The 25,411-nt window shown below is 43.3% G+C and overlaps 1 protein-coding gene across 3 annotated transcripts in view; it reads left to right on the top strand.

The window, feature by feature from the left end:
• Positions 1-5,443: 5,443 nt before the first annotated feature.
• Positions 5,444-25,411, top strand: part of LOC117092422 (zinc finger protein 585A) — a 30,192-nt gene continuing 10,224 nt past the window's right edge. Inside the window, exons 1-3 of one of the 3 annotated variants that reach the window (XR_004440809.1) lie at positions 5,846-5,989; positions 8,918-9,133; positions 15,003-15,310. Coding sequence is in view for 1 of the 3 variants with exons in the window: in XM_033225954.1 (XP_033081845.1) it covers positions 9,062-9,133 (72 nt within the window). In the remaining 2 variants the exon portion in view is untranslated. Of the gene's footprint in view, positions 5,990-8,917; positions 9,134-15,002; positions 15,311-25,411 lie in introns of those variants that run through there. The other 2 variants (XM_033225955.1, XM_033225954.1) reach the window with 2 other exon arrangements.

Genomic DNA, 25,411 nt, shown 5'->3' with positions numbered 1-25,411 from the left:
CTTATACTGTTAAACACACACTTATCATATGACCCACCGATGCCGCTCCTAGGTATTTGCCCTAGATAAATGAAAAATTGTTTATATAAAAACGTGTGTACTCAAATTTCACAGCAACTGTATAATTGCCAAAATTAGTAAACAACCCAAATGTAACAGTGGGTGACTAATTAAACATCTATACAATAGAATACTACCCCAACGTGAAAAGAAGTCATTTATTGACACTGGCTGCAACATGGGTGAATCTCAGTACTGTTTTATTTTACTATGTGATAATTTAAATGACATTTGAAAAATTATTAGATACTAGATTATAAAAATATAGATTTATGTATTTTAATTTTGTGTGCATATCATTATACAGTGTATATTGTGTTTACAGTATGTTATAGCACATTCTAATTTTTTTTTTTTTTTTTGAGACGGAGTCTCGCTCTGTCGCCCAGGCTGGAGTGCAGTGGCCAGATCTCAGCTCACTGCAAGCTCCGCCTCCCGGGTTCACGCCATTCTCCTGCCTCAGCCTCCTGAGTAGCTGGGACTACAGGCGCCCGCCACCTCGCCCGGCTAGTTTTTTGTATTTTTTAGTAGAGACGGGGTTTCACCGTGTTAGCCAGGATGGTCTCGATCTCCTGACCTGGTGATTCGCCCGTCTTGGCCTCCCAAAGTGCTGGGATTACAGGCTTGAGCCACCGCGCCCGGCCCAGCACATTCTAATATTTTTTGTTATACCTTACTACAATAAAATAGTTCCCATTTTATATAATATATAGTATCTATTGTATGATTATATAATTTTTATATTTTGTATATCAAACTTTCATGTTACATTTCAGTTATTTCTACTTTTACATAATCACATTTAATGTTTATAGTATAAAGTTATAAATATAATAACAGGTCATAGGGTTCAGACAGCCTGCAGTTGGAGGTGGTCAATATTTTTATTATTTGTCAAGAATCCCAATTCTGGCTGTTTTAGCATCCGGGAATCTTTCTCCAGCTTTGGGCTTTTGCACCAACTGTGATCTCTGGGCATACTCTGCTTCCCCAGTGCCCATGCATCATGCTTTCTTCCCCCATCTTTGAAAAGCATGCACCCACCATTTGTATCTGAAGTAACACATCCTTTGGGGTCACTTTCTGCTGCATTATTTTGTATATATTTGTGTTGCAGGCATCACCATCTGACTTGATATTAAATATTTCTTTTTTTTGGTTTTTCATCCAACCTTTCCACTAGACCTCATGAGACCTGGACTTGGTCTGTCTCGTTTCTGCTGTGTCCAAGGCACCCAACACGGTGCCAGCACAAAGCAGACACTCAGTACGAGCTCGTTAAATGAGTTAATGAAGAAACGAACAAATGAACGAATAAATGAATGAATAATAACAATAGTTTTGACATTGACCAAATGCCTGACACAGATTGGCTAAATGCATGGGGAGGTGGTAGGATTAGTTCCAGGTCCTCTAATTCAAAATCTAATGCACCTCCCCATGCTTCAGCATACCCCAGCCCTAATTCCATGTGTGGGTGGTGCCCAACCACCCTGCCACCCTCCTCCCAAGTGTCCTGCCTACATCCTTCCCCGGCATTCCACAAGGTCTCCCAACTCAGTCACCTCTTGGTCACAGTGGCATACCATGTTGGTGGGGGACAGTCGTGAGGGACCCAGAGGCAGAGGTCTATTGCCATTGGCATCCACCCTAATACTTTCAATCCCGTACCCCCACCATTTGTCACTATTTGTTACATGCCTTTAATTATTAAGATACCATGGATAATATATTAACTCTGAGGCTAAGAAATCCTGTTCCTTCTAATTTCTGCCACCTTCAGATTGGAGTTTGTGTGACCACAAGAGCCTCCGCTCTAGGGGTCATGTTTTTCTCCCTCTGCAAAATCAACACAGATTACTTCCTTAGTGAAGTTATTATGGTGGTATTTCAATATTTATTATAATAATAGATATTGCTATTAAAACAAAATCTGGTATTTTCTATTTCTATCTGTGAAATAGGATAATGTAAGCACCACATCAATACAAGCATTTGAGTTATATTAAGTTTGTGACTATAATAAATGCCAATCCTGAGAACCCAGTGTATACTATTATACTCTGGAAAATGGGCCCATTTATAATGCAGTGTTGTCTATTTATATGGTCTAAATGTCTGTGTCCCTTCAAAGTTCATATTAAGGCCTAATCCCCAGTGGGATAATCTTAAGAGGTGGGGCCTTTGGCAGATTATTAGGTCATAGTGGGGAAAAGAAAGAGAGATCAGACTGTTACTGTGTCTATGTAGAAAGAAGTAGACATAAGAGACTCCATTTTGTTCTGTACTAAGAAAAACTATTCTGCCTTGAGATGCTGTTACCCGCGCCCCAACCCTGTGCTCACAGAGACATGTGCTGTGTTGACTCAAGGTGTAATGGATTTAGGGCTATGCAGGATGTGCTTTGTTAAAAAAGTGGTTGAAGGCAGTATGCTTGGTAAAAGTCATCACCATTCTTTAATCTCAAGTACCCAGGGACACAATACACTGTGGAAGCCCGCAGGGACCTCTGCCTAGGAAAGCCAGGTATTGTCCAAGGTTTCTCCCCATGTGATAGCCTGAGATATGGCCTTGTGGGAAGGGAAAGAGCTGACCATCCCCCAGCCCGACACCCCCAGCCCGACACCCATAAAGGGTCTGTGCTGAGGAGGATTAGTGAAAGAGGAAAGCCTCTTTGCAGTTGAGATAGAGGAAGGCATCTGTCTCCTGTTCCTCCCTGGGCAATGGAATGTCTTAGTGTAAAACCCGATTGTATGTTCTATTTACTGAGATAGGAGAAAACTGCTTTAAGGCTGGAGGTGAGATGTGCTAGCAGCAATACTGCTCTTTAATGCACCCAGATGTTTGTATACTTGTACATCAAGGCACAGCACCTTTCTTTAAATTTATTTATGACACAGAGACCTTTGTTCACATGTCTTCCTGCTGACCCTCTCCCCGCTATTATCCTATTGTCCTGCCACACCCCCCTCTCCCAGATGGTAGAGATAATGATCAATAAATACTGAGGGAACTCAGACCAGTGCCAGCGCGGGTCCTCTGGATGCTGAGCACTGGTCCCCTGGGCCCACTTTTCTCTATACTTTGTCTCTGTGTCTTATTTCTTTTCTCAGTCTCTTGTCCCACCTGACGAGAAACACCCACAGATGTGGACGGGCAGACCACCCCTTCACACTGGGAAACCAAACAAATTGTGTAACTCGCTTTATTGTACTGGTCTAGAACCAAACCCTAAATATCCCTGAGGTATGCCTGTGTTTGTATAATACTATTGTTATGGAAATAAAAGGATCTCAATCCAGACTCCAAGAGAGGGTTCCTGATCTGATGCAGGAAAGAATTCCAGGTGAGTTGTAGAGTGCAGTGAGAAGAGATACTTTTTGAAAGCCACTCCACAACAGAGTAGGGTGTCCTCAGAAAGCAAGTAGAGGAACATCCGTTAAGGTTTTCTTATATAGGGGTCTTGTCTATGTAAAGACTGAAATAAGCTGTGCCTATGCGTGGGTGGCCTGACATTATGACAAAATTTATTATTCTATTGATTTAAAGAAAACTATCCCTAAAATTTTAGTGTGTAAGTACATCAAAGTATAACTATAATGATCTTTTTTTTTTTTTTGAGGCGGAGTTTCGCTCTGTCGCCCGGACTGGAGTGCAGTGGCCGGATCTCCATTCACTGCAAGCTCCGCCTCCCGGGTTCACGCCATTCTCCTGCCTCAGCCTCCCGAGTAGCTGGGACTACAGGCGCCCACCACCTCGCCCGGCTAGTTTTTTGTATTTCTTAGTAGAGACGGGGTTTCACCGTGTTAGCCAGGATGGTCTCCATCTCCTGACCTCGTGATCCGCCCGCCTCGGCCTCCCAAAGTGCTGGGATTACAGGCTTGAGCCACCGCGCCCGGCCCAACTATAATGATCTTGAAAGCATTTATTGTTATGGGTATTGGACATCTGGACTTTCTGTTGTTGTAGAAGTTTGTCCTTGCAGGCATTACCGGGCTGCTTCCTTCGCTGTAAACATGTTAGGACCATGATTTGTGACTTGCAGTGAATGTGCCTTGCTAGTCTCAAGATGGAGCTGAACTTAAAATGGTGTCACTCTGGGTCTCTTAGGTTTCTGCTTCCCTAACACTATGACCATACCTGCTGTCTTCTTGATGTTTCCTTGTAAATGTTTTTAATTCCTTTATTTTTAAATTAAAATTTTACTATGAAATTTTCACACAAATACTATGGAAGAGAACATTATAATGAATTCTGTCTACTTATCACCCGACTTTAACATTTATCAACATTTTCTTTTGCAATACCATATACCCCTTCTCAGTGGAGTTGTTTTTTCTCAGTGAAGTTTTTAAAGCTTATTCCACTCATAAATATTTCCACATGAATCCCTAAAAGATAAGTCATCTTCTTTTTAACAGAACTACATTACTGACAAAATCAACAGTAATTCTTAGGCCCGTGGTAGAAATGTGTGTTCACTAATGGACTTCCACAGATGTTTTCTTAGACCGTCCTTTGGGAGAAGAAAGAGAACTTGAGATCAGCAGAGTCTAATTCTCTAAACATATTTTTAAGCCAAGTCCCAGAGACAGACATAACTGGTCTGAAGGCATCCAGCATGCCCACATGAGTGTAGGTTCAGTTCCCTGAAAACAAGTTTCACCTGCTGGAACTGAACACGTTGGGTAGATAACTTCCCACCACTGTCAGGTGTAACTTCCGGTCAGAAGCTGAGCTGTGAATAATGTTTAGGAGTTCACCAAGTGAAAGGAATTATATCTTTACAACTCCTCGTCCACATCCTCCAAAAAGGGGAGTAAAGAGGTGTTAAGCAGCTTCAGAATTTCCACAGAGGAGAAGCTAAAGGTCAGAGACTGCATTTAAAGCTTCATTGACATGGTAAGGTGATTTTTATTAATTATATTTTAAATAAAAACAGTTTTCTTTAGGTTCTTTTAGTCACATGTTGGCCATACTAAAGACTATTAGTGTTGTTATTATTGCTGCCTACTATAGTTGCACTTGAGGTAGTTAGTGTGGAGGGTAATGCGTAATTCAAATCTCTATTCACCTTCCCACCCAACTCAGCCCTTAAGAAGTGGACGCCTGGACTTCTCCTCCCTCCTCTGGTGGTATCTCCCAGGAGAGGATTGTATTAATACTCTCAGATTTCTACCCTATTTCCAAAAGTGGTTTCTCCCATTAAAAGTTGTACCACCCTTCCTGCAGCCTACTACTCATTCAGATGTCTCTCAGACTTTCAGGGTGGTTTCACTCCCATAGTGACCTTTCCACCTTTTCCCTGAATGGCATCTCCAAAAAGTGGACTGTACTATCCTGATTCCTCCTATCATTTGCCTGTGGTTTCTCCCAGGATCCCCTTCTCTTGGTGATTTTTGCCTGGCTCCTCTATTCCTTGGTGGTTTCTTCCAGCAGGTAATTACTATCCTCAGTGTCCTGTATTCAGAAGGGTAACTTAGCTTTTCTAAATATAACATACAGCGCCAGACCCACATTTCCAGTAACTTTCTCCTCCAGAATAGAAGGCTAGTCAGACGAGGGTCACACTCCAGCGTCCTATGTAACTATACCTGCCTCGCTCTAGGAAATCCTGCCGGCGGCCAATTCCTCTGCTCTACGGAACGGATTTGCTTCCAAGATGGCGGCCCACACGAACAAATACCATAAGGGCGCGGCCATGTTCTCTGCCGTACAGCGCCACATTACGGAAACTGTGCGCTGTGTCTGCGCCCTGTTGACTGTTCGCTGAAATTGGCTTCCAAGTTTATTCAGAGCATGCGCCATATCAACAGCCTACAAAGGGGAGGTGCTAGAAGTCGGACCGGAAGTGGAAGCGGTCCTCCAAGGCTCTTTTGCCGCTGGTGTCAGGCGTATTTTCATATCTCAATACCGAGAAATCTTTGAGGTGATTTTGGTTGGTCACGACTGGGGTTTCTGTGGAGCCAGTAATAGGGGGTGTCGAGGTTGCCTGTGGAGTTAGAGATTGTTTTGAGGGTTCGGTGATGGGGTTCTGTGGCGTCCGTTGTTGATTGTGACGGATTTCTCGGGTCATTGATGGGGCTCTTTGGGATGAGTGATTGAGGGTTGGGGGTCAGTGATGGGAGTCTGTGGTCAGTGACATCGCCTGCAGGGTCAGCTATGGTGATCGATGAGGAGTGTAATCAGCTTGCTTTCTAACCTGAGTTGAAAGTTCAGCGTTTTAATTTTCAGTCTTCTTTAATATAAAAATTCTCAAGTTTTGGTGAATCTTTGTATAAAAAATTGTTCAAATCTAAGTGTTTTTTTCTTTGATCCATGAGTTATTTAGAAGTTCCTTTTTTTTTTTTTTTTTGAGACGGAGTCTCGCTCTGTTGCCCAGGCTGGAGTGCAATGGCCGGATCTCAGCTCACTGCAAGCTCCGCCTCCCGGGTTCACGCCATTCTCCTGCCTCAGCCTCCTGGGTAGCTGGGACTACAGGCGCCCGCCACTTCGCCCGGCTAGTTTTTTGTATTTTTTAGTAGAGACGGGGTTTCACTGTGTTAGCCAGGATGGTCTCGATCTCCTGACCTTGTGATCCACCCGTCTCGGCCTCCCAAAGTGCTGGGATTACAGGCTTGAGCCACCGCGCCCGGCCCCTTTTTTGTTTTAAGTAATGTCTGTTTAATGCTCAAATTGAAAAGTTGCCTTATGACCTACTTCGTGGACAGTTTTCATGAATGTCACATCTATTACATAAAAACGGTGTACTATGTTCTCTGATTGTATTGTTATAGATATTAATTAAGCATATATTTAAAAAATATATCTGTCTCCTCACAGATTGTCTGCTTAATTAATTAGAGGAAGGTAAAGTAGTCACTCTGGAAAGGTTCTTTGTCCATTTGCCCTTCCTTCTTCTTCTGCTTTATATATGTGAAATTATGTTATTAGGAACAATTGTGTGCACTTTATTTATTTATTTTGAGATGGAGTCTCGCTCTGTCGCCCAGGTTGGAGTGCAGTGGCGCGATCTCAGCTCACTGCAACCTCTGCCTAGTGGGTTCAAGCGATTCTCCTGCCTCAGCCTCCAGAGTAGCTGGGATTACAGACACGTGCCACCATGCCCAGCTAATTTTTTGTTTTTTTTTTTTTTTTTTTTTTTTTTTGAGACGGAGTCTAGCTCTGTCGCCCAGGCTGGAGTGCAGTGGCGCGATCTCGGCTCACTGCAAGCTCCGCCTCCCGGGTTCACGCCATTCTCCTGCCTCAGCCTCCCGAGTAGCAGGGACTACAGGCGCCCGCCACCTCGCCCGGCTAGTTTTTTGTATTTTTTAGTAGAGACGGGGTTTCACCGTGTTAGCCAGGATGGTCTCGATCTCCTGACCTCGTGATCCACCCGTCTCGGCCTCCCAAAGTGCTGGGATTACAGGCTTGAGCCACCGCGCCCGGCCTGCATTTCAAAAGTTTTTAAAATTTTGAGGGAAAATTATATCTAATTGCTCTGATGCATTTTCCAGTTACTAAAGTTGACATCTTTTTGGTTAATTGCCATTTGTTTCCTTTTCTGTGAATTTTCATATCTTTTGTCCTACTTTTTTTTTGTGGTATATTTTAACATAAAATTAGGAAATATCATCTAATCAAAAGTATCTGATTTTTCTGCTATAGTGTCTGTGTTTCCTCCTACATGTAATAAGATCCCTCCTAGTCCACGGCAGTGTTATGCACATATATACTTCTAAAATTTATTTCAATAATCTTTGGGATTTCACAAATAGACATAATTAAGTGATCAGTCCTGCTGGCATTTGCTTACAGTGAATACTGTGTGTTGGAGATCTAGTTTGTTTTTTTCCAGGTGGCTAGCCAGTTATATCACTGCCACTTATGCAATGAATGTGTTATGCACACATTTAAATACCACTTTTGTCACATATATAGATCAATATTGTCTGGTATATTTATTGTTTTACTTGTTTTAATTACATTGTTTTTATATTGTTTTAATATCTGATAATGCATGGTAATCGCTGATATGTATTGTATGATTTTTGTGTGCCAGGGAGGTGTTGAGCACTTTACAAGTATTATCTCATTTAATTTTTGTAACTTTGAGATCAGCATTTTCATCCTCATTTCTAAAATTAAAAGTGAAGAAATGGCTGGGCACGGTGGCTCATGCCTGTAATCTCAGCACTTTGGGAGGCCGAGGTGAGCGGATCATGAGGTCAGATCGAGATCATCCTGGCCAACATGGTGAAACCTCGTCTTTACCAAAAGTTAGCTGGGCGTGGTGGCACAAGCCTGTAATCCCAGCTACTCGGGAGGCTGAGGCAGGAGAATTGCTTGAACCTGGGAGGCGGAGGTTGTAGTGAGCCAAGATGGCACCACTGCACTCCAGCCTGGCAACAGAGCGAGACTCCATCTCAAAAAAGAGTGAAGAAACTTCTGTTCTCATAGGTGAAAAGTGGTAGAGCTGCGGTTCAAAAAATCTGCAGTGATGTTACTCCATCTCTCGTGACTTTTCCCATATTTCACTGTAACTAATACCTATCACAGATTTTGTTAAATTTTATGTTCTCCACAGTGCTGCTTCTCAAAGTGTGGTCCCTGTACTGACAGCATCAGCGTTTCCTGGGCACCGGTTAGAAATGAAACTTCTTGGGTTCTACTTTTGACCTACTGAATCAGAAACTGGAGTAGGGCTAAGTATTTTTAACTGTGTTTCACTTAACAGGTCCTCCAGGTAACTTGAATGTGTACCTGTTTGAGAACCACTGCTTTGGTTTCTAGCTCAGGGACCTGCACCTTGATGTATCCAGGAAGTGCTTATGTGGTGAATATTAAATGACTGACTATGGGAACATTGTCTTTCCAGATTTCTGGGTGTCTCTGGGGAGCCCCTGGGCCAGATCTTCCTCCAGACTCCAGCCTACCTCTTCAGAGCAGCTCTGCTTGAGTTCACAGATGACTGCCAAGCTTCAGACACCCTAGAGAAAAAGGGTTGAGACCCAGTGTGGCCATGCCAGCTAATTGGACCTCATCTCAGAAATCTTCAGCCCTGGCTCCAGAGGATCAGGGCAGCTCCTGTGAGGTGAGGAGGAGTCGTCCCAGGGGTGGAAATTCAATCCAGGAGTAGAAAGCTCTGACCTGTCACTAGAACCTCATAACTGAGGGAGGCATCTAGGCCACAGGAAGCAGCTGGACTCTAAGACCTGCTGCTTCTGAAACAAATCTTGATCTTCCCATTGAGAATAAGCAACACGTAGGTAATGTCTTCATCTCTGGCGGCCACCTATGTGACAGTGGAGAAGTGCACTGTCAAGAAAAAACTGTTGTTTATTTTGTTATCACACTACATTGATCTTTGGGCTATGGATAGATTTTCCTAGTTAGAAGTCACTTTTCTATGGGATTTTCAAAGTATTTCTCTGTTTCTTCCTAAACTGCCTCCTCAAACACAAATATTTTCTTTCTTTTTTTTCAAATATCTGTTTTTTGGATATTGGTTCTCCATTTTTTTTCCCTCTACTGTTTTCTATTTCTTTGCTGCTCTCTTTTTCAGGAAGCTTTGTCACATTTGCCTTCCAGCTCTTCTTTTGAGTTTCTTGTTACCACCATCAACATTTTAATTCAATGTTTTAATTTTTAATAACTGTAATTTATTTTCTAAGTATTCTTTTTGATTAGCATCTTGTTCTTATTTCATGAGTATAATTTTATTTCTTATACCTCTGGAGATATTGTGATAGTGTATTAGGAAAGTTTAGTTTTTTGAATAGGGAATATATACACTTAGTTCAAAAATAATGTTGGTAAAATGGGAATAATAGTAAAAAATAAAAATTAAAACCCATTAGAAATATAATTAAAGGCAACACACCCTAAAAAGTGTTATAGGGGGCCGGGCGCGGTGGCTGAAGCCTGTAATCCCAGCACTTTGGGAGGCCGAGGCGGGCGGATCACGAGGTCAGGAGATCGAGACCATCCTGGCTAACGCGGTGAAACCCCATCTCTACTAAGAATACAAAAAATCGGCCGGGCGCGGTGGCTCAAGCCTGTAATCCCAGCACTTTGGGAGGCCGAGACGGGCAGATCACGAGGTCAGGAGATCGAGACCATCCTGGCTAACACGGTGAAACTCCGTCTCTACTAAAGATACAAAAACTAGCCGGGTGAGGTGGCGGGCGCCTGTAGTCCCAGCTACTCGGGAGGCTGAGGCAGGAGAATGGCGTAAACCCGGGAGGCGGAGCTTGCAGTGAGCGGAGATCCGGCCACTGCACTCCAGTCCGGGCGACAGAGTGAGACTCCGCCTCAAAAAAAAAAAAAAAAAGAATACAAAAAATCAACCAGGCACGGTGGCAGGCGCCTGTAGTCCCAGCTACTCGGAGGCTGAGGCAGGAGAATGGCGTGAACCTGGGAGGCGGAGCTTGCAGTGAGCGGAGATTGCGCCACTGTACTCCAGCCTGGGTGACAGAGCGAGACTGTCTCAAAAAAAAAAAAAAAAAAAAGAAAGTGTTATAGGAAACAAATTCAGGGGAAACATGAATCTGTGGTTCACCCACCTCCGTTCCCCACCTACCCCCACGTTTCTCAACATAGAGGACCAGTTTTATTCTTTTTCTTTGATTGCTTAGTTTTGTAAACAAGTAAAAACAGCTACACATTTTTTCCTATTTCACAAAAGGTGCCATAGTAGACTAAATTTTCACACATTGCTTTTTTTTTTTTTTTGAGACGGAGTCTTGCTCTGCCACCCAGGCTGGAGTGCAGTGGCCGGATCTCAGCTCACTGCAAGCTCCGCCTCCCGGGTTTACGCCATTCTCCTGCCTCAGCCTCCCGAGTAGCTGGGACTACAGGCGCCCGCCTCGTCGCCCGGCTAGTTTTTGGTATTTTTTAAGTAGAGACAGGGTTTCACCGTATTAGCCAGGATGGTCTCGATCTCCTGACCTCGTGATCCGCCCGTCTCGGCCTCCCAAAGTGCTGGGATTACAGGCTTGAGCCACCGCGCCCGGCTCACACATTGCTTTTTAAATATTTGTTTGGTAAAATACAGATTATATTATGAACTATGTAGCAGTAGACATTCTTATGTCTTTCTGTTGCATGTATAAGTCATAGTAGAATTTCATTTCAGGGTTTTAGTCACAGATAATAAGAATCTTAGCTGAATTTCACTGAACCTGTACTTCTGTTCCTATTGGGAAATTTTATGATTGGGTATCTTAATCATTTTTATCTAGAAGATACGAAGGGTAGATTGAAGCAAAAGTTGTAATTGGTAAAGGTATAATTGGCAGTCACTTTTCTTAGGCAGAGTAAGGAGACTTACTTTTGTGGTTTGAAGATGATTTGATTTTTGCCTGTGCTCAAGTACAATGACAGAGTGTTCTTGATTTTGTCTTCTACCATGGTGGTCAGAGATTGGTCTTGTTTGCTGTTGGTGCTCCAAGAGATTATTTTTGTGTAGCGCCATGGAGAACACCATGAGTTAGCTGGCCCCTGCCAGGCTAGCTTCTAGCAAAACTGAGGTTTTTAACTGATAGTGCCAGGCTAACTCTCAGCAGTCAGGGGCTGCTTTTATCCTCATTTAAAAATAAAGGAATGAGCCAAAAGAAAGCTAGGGATGCAATTTAGGAATAGGTCAAAAGGAATGAGGAATTTAAGGTGAAAATCACTTGAAGTGATGAAGAGGATGGTTCATACTTACAAAAGGAATAATATACAAATAAAAGTTATCAAAGTAATAATGTATCTTTGAACTATATTAAGTAAAAATGAACAGAAATCTTTAAATATACTATTGGCCATTTTGGTACACTACTCTAAAGGCAGACAAATAGAAACCTTTGCCATCATACTGATTCTGTTTTCTTTCTTTCTTTTTTTTTTGTTTTCTTTTGATGGAGTTTTGCTCTGTTGCCAGGCTGGAGTACAGTGGCGCAATCTCAGCTCACTGCAACCTACGCCTCCTGGGTTCAAGCGATTCCCCTGCCTCAGCCCCCAAAGTACCTGGGACTACAGGCGTGCACCACTACGCCCAGCTAATTTTTTGTATTTTAGTAGAGATGGGGTTTCACTGTTTTAGCCAGGATGGTCTCCATCTCCTGACCTCGTGATCCATGCGCCTCGGCCTCCCAAAGTGCTGGGATTACAGGTATGAGCCACCATGCCTGACCTTGATTCTGTTTTCTTTTTTTTTTTTTTTTGAGACGGAGTCTTGCTCTGTCGCCGGGGCTGGAGTGCAGTGGCCGGATCTCAGCTCACTGCAAGCTCCGCCTCCCGGGTTCACGCCATTCTCCTGCCTCAGCCTCCCGAGTAGCTGGGACTACAGACGCCCGCCACCTCGCCCGGCTAGTTTTTTTTTTGTATTTTTTAGTAGAGACGGGGTTTCACAGTGTTCGCCAGGATGGTCTCGATCTCCTGACCTCGTGATCCGCCCGTCTCGGCCTCCCAAAGTGCTGGGATTACAGGCTTGAGCCACCGCGCCCGGCCTTGATTCTGTTTTCTAAGAGCATTAAATTAGAAATAAAAAGTAAGGCCTGGGGCAGTGGCTCACGCCTGTAACTCCAGCACTTCGGGAAGCCGAGGTGGGTGGATCACGAGGTCAGGAGTTCGAGACCAGCCTGGCCAACATGGCGAAACTCATCTGTACTAAAGATAAAAAAATTATCTGGGTATGGTTCCATGTACCAGTAATCCCAGCTACTTGGGAGGCTGAGGCTGAGAATTACTTGAACCTGGGAGGTGGAGGGTGTAGTGAGCTGAGATTGAGCCTTTGCACTCCAGGCTGGGTGACAGGGCAAGACTCCATCTCAAAAATAAAATAAAAATAAAAATAAAAAGTAAAAAGTTCTTATACAACAATGTGAATGTACTTCATGCCACTAAACTGGTCACTTAAAAATATTAAAATGGCAACTTTTATGTTATGTGTATTTTTACCACAATTAAAAAACATCTGGGGCCAGACGCAGTGGTTCATGCTTATAATCCCAGCACTTTGGGAGGCCGAGGTGGGCGAATCACTAGATCAGGAGTTCGAGACCAGCCTGGCCAACATGGTGAAACCCCGTCTCTACTAAAAATACAAAAAATTAGCTGGGTATGTGGCAGGCGCCTGTAATCCCAGCTACTCAGGAGGCTGAGGCAGGATAATTGCTTGAACCCAGGAGGCAGAGATTGCAGTGAGCCAAGATTGTGCCACTGCACTCCAGCCCAGGCGACAGAGTGAGTCCCCGTGTCAAAAAACAAATGAACAAACAAAAAAACGAAAAAAAAAAAAAAAAGCCATTTGGATAAAGTAGTGCATTTTAAAGTTTGTGTGGTAAGCTGGGTGTGGTGGTTCATGCCTGTAATCCCAGCACTTTGGGAGGCTGAAGTGGGTCAACTGCTTGAGCTCAGGAGTTCGAGACCAGCCTGGGCAGCATGGTAAACCCTGTCTCTACAAAATACAAAAATTAGCCAAGTGTGGTGGTGCAGGCCTGTAGTCCCAGCTACTTGGGAGGCTGACATGGGAGGATCGATTGAGCCTGGGAGGTGGAGATTGCAGTGAGCTAAGATCATGCCGCTGTACTCCAGTCTAGGTGACACAGTAAGACCCTGTCTTATAAATAAATAAATAGGCCGGGCGCGGTGGCTCAAGCCTGTAATCCCAGCACTTTGGGAGGCCGAGGCGGGCGGATCACGAGGTCAGGAGATTGAGACCATCCTGGCTAACACGGTGAAACCCCGTCTCTACTAAAAAATACAAAAAACTAGCCGGGCGAGGTGGCAGGCGCCTGTTGTCCCAGCTTGGGTGACAGAGCGAGACTCCGTCTCAAAAAATAAATAAATAAATAAATAAATAAATAAATAAAGTAAGTTTGTGTGCCAAAGCTAACCTGTGGATAGAGGGGAAAAACTATGGATTTAATTGCTTCTTTTCGGAATCCTGGACGTTTGGGAAAAAAAAACAAAAACCTAAGGTATGAGTTTGACAGAAACACAAGTTGCTTCTGTGTGTTGACAGTCAAGAAAAAGGAGTAAATATCTACATAATCAAAGACTGGGTGGCTGGGCATGGTGGCTCACACTTGTAATACCAGCACTTTGGGAGGCTAAGGTGGGTGGATCACGAGGTCAGGAGACCGAGACCATCCTAGCCAACATGGTGAAACTCCGTCTCTACTACAAAAATTAGCCAGGTGTGGTGGTGCACACCTGTAGTCCCAGCTACTCAGGAGGCTGAGGCAGGAGAATCTCTTGAACCCAGGAGGCAGAGATTGTAGTGAGCCGAGATCACTCCACTACACTCCATCCTGGGCGACAGAGCAAGAGCGAGACTCCGTCTCAAAAAAAAAAATAGACTGGGGCAGCATGGTGGCTCACACCTGTAATCCCAGCACTTTGGGAGGCTGAGGTGGGTGGATCTCTTGAGGCCAAGAGTTTGAGACCAGCCTAGCCAACATGGCAAAACCCCATCACTACTAAAAATATAAAAATTAGCAGGGTACCTCAGTGCAGGCCTGTAATCCCAGGTACTTGGGAGGCTGAGGCAGGAGAATCACTTGAATCTGGGAGGCGGAGGTTGCAGTGAGCCGAGATCATACCACTGCATTCCAGCCTGGAAGACAGAGCTAGACTAAAAAAAAAAAAAAGAATGTAACAAAACAGGAGAAACAGTTACTTCCATATCTAAGATTCAGACAATCATGAATGAATATTATATAAAGTCATGCCAAAAATATGAAAGTATAAACAAAAGGATAAAAGGTTACAAAAAATAGATATAATTGTTAGGAATAAATGGTTCAAAGTCCTCGAAGAAATTAAAATGTTGATTCAGCATTTCCAACACAGTAAAAAATAATGGAAAGGTCATGCATTTCTACAGTTGGTTATTATGCTGAAGTTTGGGTAAAGATTAATATCTAAAATTATTCTCAACCTTGCTTTTGGTTTTTGTTTTATTTTGTTTACAGTGTTAACCTTGATGCCTGAAAGAACTGGAAATTATGAAGATAGATTCAGAAGTCAAATATGTTAACTAACTGCATTGAAGAGTAGAAGAAAACAATAGCCTAGTAGGTTTTTACTGGGACTAGTGAAACAACTGCTATTTTCTCAGCAACCCACCCCAAAGTCAAAGTCAGAACTAAAATTGTAAAATATTTCAAAAATAATAAAAATGCTATCTATATATCAGAAGCTCTGGTATATAGCAAAACTGTACTAAAATAATTTAGAAAAATAATTTATCTCATGCAAATGAATAAAAAAATGAAAAAGATTAATTTCTATTTTCTTTTTTCTTTTTTTTTGAGACGTAGTCTTGCTCTGTAGTCAGGCTAGAGTGCAGTGAGGTGATGTTGGCTCACTGCAACCTCCGCCTCCCGGGTTCAAGCAATTCTCCTGCCTCAGCTCCCCGCGTAGCTGGGGCTAAAGGTGCGCACCACCATGCCCAGCTATTTTTTTTTTTGAGACGGAGCCTTGCTCTGTCGCCCAGGCTGGAGTGCAGTGGCACGATCTTGGCTCACTGCAAGTTCTGCCTCCCGGGTTCACGCCATTCTCCTGCCTCAGCCACCCGAGTAGCTGGGTCTATAGGCGCCCGCCACTGCACTTGGCTAATTTTTTGTATTTTTAGTAGAGACGGGGTTTCACTGTGTTATCCAGGATGGTCTCCATCTCCTGACCTCGAGATCCACCCACCTCAGCCTCCCAAAGTGCTGAGATTACAGGTGTGAGCCACCGCACCAGGTCTGTTTTTTGTAATTTTTTTTAGTAGAGATGGGGTTGCACCATGTTGGCCAGGATGGTCTCGAGTTTGACCTTGTGATCCACCTGCCTAGGCCTCCCAAAGTGCTGGGATTACAGATGTGAGCCACTGCGCCTGGCTGAAAAGGATGAATTTCTAGAACATTACCCCACCAAATCTTTAATTACCATTTACCACATTTTACTTCTAGGTTTTAAGATTTCCATTTTTTAACTTTACTTTTGGCCAGGTGTGGTGGCTCACACTTGTAATTCCAGCGCTTTGGGAGACTGAGGCGGGAGGATTGCTTGAGCCCATGAGTTTGAGACCAGCCTGCGCAACATAGTGAGACCCTGTCTCTACAACAAAAACCAAAATTAACTGAGTGTGGTGGCAGTGCACCTGTGATCCCTGCTACTTGGGAGGCTGATACTGGAGGACTGCTTGAGCCTGTCAAGGCTGCAGTGAGCCACAACATTGCCACTACATCCAGCCTAGGTGACAGTGAGACCCTGTCTTGAAAACAAAAACAAAAGACTTTACTTTTAATAAGATTAGGATTGCAGCACTGGAGAAATTTACTTTTAGAGAGATTATTACGGGTTTCTTTTTGTTTGTTTTTTGTTTTGTTTTGGGATTGTTGCATAGGCACTTGAAAAAATTTGATAGCTTATCAATAAGATATATAGCTATGAGGTTTTTATAGTAGTACTCGTTTTTTTCTACTTTGTCTCATGGAGCTGAGAGATATTTAAAGTTTCCCACTACAAATGTATTTTTATCTATATTTTTCTATAGTTTTTTTCTTTTCTTTTTTTTTTTTTTTTGAGATGGAGTCTTGCTCTGTTGCCCAGGCTGGAGTGCAGTGGCACAATCTCGGCTCACTGCAAGCTCCGCCTCCCAGGTTCACACCATTCACCTGCCTCAGCCTCCTGAGTAGTTGGGAGTACAGGCGCCTGCCACGAGGCCGGCTAATTTTTGTGTTTTTAGTAGAGACGGGGTTTCACCGTGGTAGCCCGGATGGTCTCGATCTCCTGATGTCATGATCCACCCGCCTCGGCCTCCCAAAGTGCTGGGATTACAGGAGTGAACCACCATGCCCGGCCTTTTTCCTATAGTTTTTGTTTATAAATTTTGATACTATGTAGTTTGGTGCACTCATAGTAAATACAGCATCTGAAACTCATTTCACATTGTGTCCTTGTTTAATATTTTTTCCCCTACAATTCAGCCCTATCTAATATTGAGGTGGAGGCTCTTATTTCATTTCTGTTGGCAATTCCAGGCATGCCTTTCGTCATCTTAATTTCATCCTTTGGAGTTCTTGTGCTTTTTTTTTTTTTTTTTTCTGGAAAGATGCATTTTATGTTATGCTTCTGATGTTGCTATTTTATAAATCTTTCATTATATACTCTATATTTGTGCTTTGTTTCTGTGTGTCTTCCATGTAATTTGGAATGTTTCGATTCCTTTTTGTTTTTTTTTTTTTTTGGTGTGTGTCATCTTTACAATGTTAACTCCTTGAACTAAATATTCAAATCTACTCTTTAAGACAGTATTTATTAAATTTGTACTGTGAATAATGATAACAGTTCTAGTTCTATAGTGCCACTTCAAGTATTCTTTTGTTCATTGGGTGTTTTTATTAAACTCCTTTTATTTTTTTTTTTCTATTTTTCTTTAAAAAAAAAAACTTTATTTCCATCTCATGTTGCTTACTTCTCTTAATCTGCTCTTTGCCACCTTTTGTTTTTGCAGGGTCTTTTCATTTTTTTCAGGGAGACTTTTATTTTTGTGTTGCATTTTTTTTTTTTTTTTACTGAGTTCTGTTCTTTTATTTTTCAGAAATTTATATCACGATATTCTTAGTCTGTTTTTCCATAAGTAGTTAATTGTTTCAGTGAATTCCTTCAATTCATGGAGGATATGATTTCTTCTGTTGTATGTCAATTTATTTCTAGTGTATTCCTCTTAATCTCCTCTCTTTTTTTTTTTACTCATAGCATCTTTGTACGTCAGATGTTTATTATCTTTGAATGAGGAGATTTCTTCCTAACAAACTGTTTGTGTAAGATCATTTGGTGAGGTGTCAAAACTCCATTCCAGCATAACATGACATTGTCTTGATTCCCCATTATATTTTTTGATAACATGAGTTTTGGGGTCTGGGGTTTCAGTGTGTGTAGGGTATGAATATGCAAGTGTATGATGAAGAGAAAATTAGAGCATGCATATTCATTTCAGGTATATAGGAAACTTTTTATTTTAATTTTTTTTTTTTTTTTTTTTTTGAGGCGGAGTCTCGCTCTGTCGCCCGGACTGGAGTGCAGTGGCGGATCTCAGCTCACTGCAAGCTCCGCCTCCCGGGTTTACGCCATTCTCCTGCCTCAGCTCCTGAGTAGCTGGGACTACAGGCGCCCGCCACCTCGCCCGGCTAGTTTTTTTGTATTTTTAGTAGAGACGGGGTTTCACCGTGTTAGCCAGGATGGTCTCGATCTGCTGACCTTGTGATCCGCCCGTCTCGGCCTCCCAAAGTGCTGGGATTACAGGCTTGAGCCACCGTGCCCGGCCTGTTTTAACTTTTAAGTTTATAGGTACAAGGGCAGGTTTGTTACATAGGTTAACTTGTATCATGGGGGTTTATTGTATAGACTTTCATCACCGGGTATTAAGCCTAGTACCCATTAGTTATTTTTTCTGATCCTTTTCCTCCTTTCACCCTCCACCTTCCAATAGGCCCCAGTGTGTGTTGTTCCCCTCTTTGTGTCCATGTGTTCTCAGCATTTAGCTCCCACTTATAAGTGAGAACATGTGGTAGTTGGTTTCTGTTCCTGCGTTAGTTTGCTAAGGATTATCATCTCCAGCTCCATCCATGTCCCTGCAGAATACATGATCTCATTCTCTTTTATGGCTGCATAGTATTCCCTGGTGTATTATACACCACATTTTCTTTTTTTTTTTTTTTTTTTTTTTTTTTTTTTTTTTGGAGACGGGGTCTTGCTCTGTCGCCCAGGCTGGAGTGCAGTGGCCAGATCTCAGCTCACTGCAAGCTCCGCCTCCCGGTTCACGCCATTCTCCTGCCTCAGCCTCCGGAGTAGCTGGGACTACAGGCGCCCGCCACCTCGCCCGGCTAGTTTTTTTGTATTTTTTTTTAGTAGAGACGGGGTTCACCGTGTTAGCCAGGATGGTCTCGATCTGCTGACCTTGTGATCCGCCCGTCTCGGCCTCCCAAAGTGCTGGGATTACAGGCTTGAGCCACCGTGCCCGGCCTGTTTTAACTTTTAAGTTTATAGGTACAAGGGCAGGTTTGTTACATAGGTTAACTTGTATCATGGGGGTTTATTGTATAGACTTTCATCACCCGGGTATTAAGCCTAGTACCCATTAGTTATTTTTTCTGATCCTTTTCCTCCTTTCACCCTCCACCTTCCAATAGGCCCCAGTGTGTGTTGTTCCCCTCTTTGTGTCCATGTGTTCTCAGCATTTAGCTCCCACTTATAAGTGAGAACATGTGGTAGTTGGTTTCTGTCCTGCGTTAGTTGCTAAGGATTATCATCTCCAGCTCCATCCATGTCCCTGCAGAATACATGATCTCATTCTCTTTTATGGCTGCATAGTATTCCTGGTGTATTATACACCACATTTTCTTTTTTTTTTTTTTTTTTTTGGAGACGGGGTCTTGCTCTGTCGCCCAGGCTGGAGTGCAGTGGCCAGATCTCAGCTCACTGCAAGCTCCGCCTCCCGGGTTCACGCCATTCTCCTGCCTCAGCCTCCGGAGTAGCTGGGACTACAGGCGCCCGCCACCCCCTCCCCGGCTAGTTTTTTTGTATTTTTTTTTAGTAGAGACGGGGTTTCACCGTGTTAGCCAGGATGGTCTCGATCTCCTGACCTCGTGATCCACCCGTCTCGGCCTCCCAAAGTGCTGGGATTACAGGCTTGAGCCACCGCGCCCGGCACCACATTTTCTTTATCCAGTTTATCACTGATGGGCATTTAGGTTGATTCCATGTCTTTGCTGTTGTGAATACTGCTGCAGAGAACATATGTGGGTATGTGTCTTTATAATACAATGATTTATATTCCTTTGGGTATATACCCAGTGACAGGATTGCTGGGTCAAATGGTATTTCTGTCTTTAGGTCTTTGAGGAGTCACCACACTGTCTTCCACAAGGCCTGAATTAATTTACACTCCCACCAACAGTGTATAAGCCTTCCTTTTATTTTATTTTTATTTTTATTTTTTTTTTGAGATGGAGTCTCGCTCTGTCGCCCAGGCTGGAGTGCAGTGGCCGGATCTCAGCTCACTACAAGCTCTGCCTCCCGGATTCACGCCATTCTCCTGCCTCAGCCTCCCGAGTAGCTGGGACTACAGGCGCCCGCCACCGCGCCCGGCTAGTTTTTTGTATTTTTTAGTAGAGACAGGGTTTCACCGTGTTGGCCAGGATGGTCTCGATCTCCTGACCTCGTGATCCACCCGTCTCAGCCTCCCAAAGTGCTGGGATTACAGGCTTGAGCCGCCACGCCCAGCCCTCAAGCCTTCCTTTTAATAAATGGAGATGTTCTAAGCCTCATAAACAGAGTCAACACACATCACAAAGAAACAAATTGTGATCTATGAACACAATTAAATGAATAAATTTAAAAAGTAGCTTTTAAGAATCATACTTTTAGGCTAGGTGTGGCGGCTAACGCCTGTAATCCCATCACTTTGGGAGGCCCAGATGGGTGGATGACCTGAGGTCAGGAGTTCAAGACCAGCCTTGCCAACATGGTGAAACCCCCATCTCAACTAAAAATAGAAAAATTAGCCAGGCATAGTGGCCGGCACATGTAGTCCCAGCTACTCTGGAGGCTGAGGCAGGAGAATTGCTTGAACCTGGGAGGCAGGGGTTGCAGTGAGCCGAGATTGCGCCACTGCACTGCCGCCTGGGTGACAGAGCGAGACTCCATCTCAAAAAAAAAAAAAAAAAATGCTTTCAGATATTAATGATCACAAGTATCTTTAATACATTTCTCTAAGTTCTTCCTGCGTGTTCATGCCCTCTCCTGAATTCAGAGACCTACTCATACATACGACTTTTTCTTTCTTAGAATAAAGTAAGCCAGAGAAAAAATGTTATTAAGAAAGTCAAAAGGAAGATGTTTATATTTAATATTCATGAAGTGAAAGTGGATAATCGTAAAGGTTTTTATCTTTGTCGTCTTCACATTGAGCAGACTGAGGAGTAGGAGGAAAAGGGAGGTTTCGTTTTGTAGGCTCATGTGGCAGAGGTGGAAGAGGTGGAGAAGGTAGAAGGGGAGGCAGGAGAGTCATGCACACTGTGTAACTTTTATTGAAAAAAATTCATGTATCTGTGGACTTGTGTAGTTCAAACCTGTGTTGTTCAGGTTCAACTACAATTTATATTCTCTCTTATCAATTGTGCCATGAGTCTCTGATCTTCCAGTCTTGTCTATTCCCAAATGTTATGTAGATTTTGAAAATAATCTTTCTTTAAGTAATATATATATTTCAATTTTTTATTTTGAAATTATTATAGATACATAAGGAGTTAGAAAATACAGTACAGGCCGGGCACGGTGGCTCAAGCCTGTAATCCCGGCACTTTGGGAGGCCGAGGTGGGCGGATCACGAGGTCAGGAGATCGAGACCATCCTGGCTAACACGGTGAAACCCCGTCTCTACTAAAAATACAAAAAACTGGCTGGGCGAGGTAGCGGGCGCCTGTAGTCCCAGCTACTCGGGAGGCTGAGGCAGGAGAATGGCGTGAACCCGGGAGGCGGAGCTTGCAGTGAGCTGAGATCCGGCCACTGCACTCCAGCCCAGGCGACAGAGCAAGACTCCCTCTCAAAAAAAAAAAGAAAAGAAAAGAAAATACAGTACAAAGAGTTCCCCCATAAATTCCAGTTTATTGTGGTACATGATACTTTTTTTTTTTTTTTATTATACTTTAAGTTCTAGGGTACATGTGCATAACGTTTATATCATGTATAACTCCCCAATGCAATCCCTCCCTCCTCCCCCAGGTACATGATACTTTTTATTGATTCTTGAATTCAATTTGCTGACATTTTGTTGGGAATGTTTGCATTTAAATTCATGAGAAATATTGGCCTGTAGTTTTTTTATTTTTTTGAGACAGAGTCTCGCTCTGTTGCCCGGGCTGGAATGCAGTGGCGTGATCTCAGCTCACTGCAAGCTCCGCCTCCCGGGTTCCCGCCATTCTCCTGCCTCAGCCTCCCGAGTAGCTGGGACTACAGGCGCCCGCCACCTCGCCCGGCTAGTTTTTTATATTTTTAGTAGAGACGGGGTTTCACTGTGTTAGCCAGGATGGTCTCGATCTCCTGACCTCGTGATCCACCCGTCTCGGCCTCCCAAAGTGCTGGGATTACAGGCTTGAGCCACCGCGCCTGGCCAAGCCTGTAGTTTTTGTGTGTGTGTGTGTGGTTTTTGTTGTTGTTGTTGTTATTGTTACTGTGTTTGTCTGATTTTGACACTGGAGTGATACTGGACTTAAGAATATTAGTTTGGGGCCGGGCACAGTGGCTCACACCTATAATCCCACCAGCACTTTGGGAGGCCGAGGCGGGCAGATCACGAGGTCAGGAGATCGAGACCATCCTGGCTAACATGGTGAAACCCCATCTCTACTGAAAATACAAAAAATTAGCTGGGCGTGGTGGTGGGCGCCTGTAGTCCCAGCTACTCTGGAGGCTGAGACAGGAGAATTGCATGAACCCAGGAGGCGGAGCTTGCAGTGAACCGAGTTCACACCACTGTGCTCCAGCCTGGTCGAGAGAGCAAGACTCCGTCTTAAAAAAACAAAAACAGGCCGGGCGCAGTGGCTCAAGCCTGTAATCCCAGCACTTTGGGAGGCCGAGACGGGCGGATCACGAGGTCAGGAGATTGAGACCATCCTGGCTAACATGGTGAAACCCCGTCTCTACTAAAAATACAAAAAACTAGCTGGGCGAGGTGGCGGGCGCCTGTAGTCCCAGCTACTTGGGAGGCTGAGGCAGGAGAATGGCGTGAACCCGGGAGGCGGAGCTTGCAGTGAGCCGAGATTGCGCCACTGCACTCCAGCCTGGGCGACAGAGCGAGACTCCGCCTCAAAAAAAAAAAAAAACAAAAACAAAAACAAAAAAGCAAATATATATGTATAGATATATATATTAGTTTGGAAGTGTTTCCTCTCTTATTTTCTGGAAGAGATTATGTAAAAATGACACATTCTTCTTTATAAGTTCGATAAATTCTCTGGTAAAAGCTGGGTATGGTGGCATGTGCCTGTAGACTCAGCTACTCAGGAGGCTGAGGCAGGAGGATCGCTTGAGCCCAGGAGTTCGAGGCTGCAGTGAGCTGTGATCACACCACTGCTCTTCAGCCTGGACGACAGAGCAAGATCGTGTCTCAAAAAAAAAAAAAAAAAAAAATTAGAAAGAAGAAAAAGAAGAATTATCTGGTAAAACTATCTGGCCTAGAGATATCTTTTTCAGGAGCTTTTAAATTATAAAGTTAAATTAATGTAATGGTCATAAGATTGTTCATCTTATCCATTTTCAAAGGTTTGAGTTTGGTAGTTTGTGATGTTTGAGGAATTGGCTTATTTTTTCTAAGTTATTGGATTTGTTAGCTTGGAGTGTTTATTTGTCTCCTTGTATTTTGTTTTATTTATTTAGTTAGTTAGTTAATTAGTTAGTTAGTTAGTTTTTTGAGACAGAGTCTCACTGTGTCGCCCAGGCTGGGGTGCAGTGGCGGAATCTCAGCTCACTGCAAGCTCCGCCTCCCGGGTTTACACCATTCTCCTGCCTCAGCCTCCTGAGTAGCTGGGACTACAGGCACCCGCCACCACGCCCGGCTAGTTTTTTGTATTTTTTTAGTAGAGACGGGGTTTCACCGTGTTAGCCAGCATGGTCTGGATCTCCAGACCTCGTGATCCGCCCGTCTCGGCCTCCCAAAGTGCTGGGATAACAGGCTTGAGCCACCGCGCCCGGCCTGCTCTTCTTTTTCTAGTTTATTATTTATTTATTTATTTATTTTTGAGACAGGGTCTGGCTCTGGTGCCCAGGTTGGAGTGCAGTGGCACCATCTCGGCTCACTGCATCCTCTGCCCTCCCAGGCTCAAGTGATTCTCCTGCCTCAGCCTCCCAAATAGCTGGGACCACAAGCTGCGCACTACTACACCTGGGTAATTTTTGTATTACTGATCGACATGGGGTTTTGCCATGTTTCCCAGGCTGATCTTGAACTCCTGGGCTCAAGCAATCCTCCCACTTTGGCCTCCCAAAGTGTTGGGATTACAGGAGTGAGCCACCATGCTTGGCCTCTTTTTCTAGTTTTTGGACACAGAAGCATACATTATTGATTTGTAGCTTTTTCCCTTTCCAATGTAATCCTTTAATACTATATACTTCCCTCTCAGCCTTGCTTTGCCTGCATCCCATAGATTTTGATAGGTTGTATTTTTACTGTCTATACATAGAACTCTATGTATTTTAAATATTATTTTGGCGATGTCTTCTTTGACCTGTGGGTCATTAAAGAAGAGTGCTATTAATTTTCAAATATTTTGTGGGTTTTTAAGGTTGTTTTTATTTGTTATTTATTCATTTGCTTGGTGATTTTCTCTGTTTTGTTTCTGGTATTAATTTTTGTTTGATTCCCTTGTGGAACATACTTTGTATTGTTTTAATTCTTATAAACTTGTTGAGGTTTGTTTCACAGCCTAGGTTATGGTTTATCATGCTCACTTTTCTATGGGTGCTTAAAAAGAATGTGCATTCTGCTGTTGTTTGTTGCCTTTTCTATAACCTTGATGATGTCCTGTCTAGTATTTTGATAAATTGCTAAGGTGAGGGAGGAATATTCAAGTCTCTAGTATACTTTCTTTAAATGTATACAGCTCCATGTGGTAATAGACATTCCTTTAATTGTGCAATTCCAAGTTAGATTTTTTTAAATTTGGAGGATCATGTATTTTGTTTTCAATAAGCATTTTGTTATGAAAAAAATTACATATATGCAAAAGTAAAGATAATAGTATAAAGATTCCTTTCACTGATTGTCCCTGTCACCCAGTTTCAGTCGTCATCAACATTCTGCCTTTTTTTTTTTTTTTGAGTTGGAGTCTCGCTCTGTTGCCCAGGCTGGAGTGGCATGACCTCAGCTCACTGTCATCTCCACCTCCTGGGTTCAAGTGATTCTCGTGCCTCAGCCTCCTGGGTAGCTGGGATTACGGGTGTTTGCCACCATGCCCAGCTAATTTTTGTATTTTTTGGTAGAGATGAGGTTTCTCAAACAGGCTGGTCTCAAACCCCTGACCTCAAGCAATCCACTTGCCTTGGCCTCCCAAAGTGCTGGGACTACAGGCATGAGCCACCACGCCTGGCCCATTCTGCCATTCTTACTTCATCTGAAACCGCCTCCCATTCAGCGGCTAGATTATTTTAAAGCAAATCTAAAAAAAACATGTTTTGTCTAAAAATGCCTTGATATATATCTCAAAGAGATATGAATTCCTTTTTTCTTTTTTGTTTAGCATAACCAGGAAGCTAATGTCACACAACAAAATAACAGTAATTCCTTGATACCCTCTAATACCCACTATTTGCATTTCTCTAAATTGTCATAAAT

This window comes from Trachypithecus francoisi, unplaced genomic scaffold (genome assembly GCF_009764315.1).
Source record: "Trachypithecus francoisi isolate TF-2019V2 unplaced genomic scaffold, Tfra_2.0 Lachesis_group12, whole genome shotgun sequence".
In the NCBI taxonomy this organism is placed as follows: domain Eukaryota; kingdom Metazoa; phylum Chordata; class Mammalia; order Primates; family Cercopithecidae; genus Trachypithecus; species Trachypithecus francoisi.
Note: the sequence above shows the minus strand (reverse complement) of the source record. Positions and strands in the feature narration are given on the sequence as shown.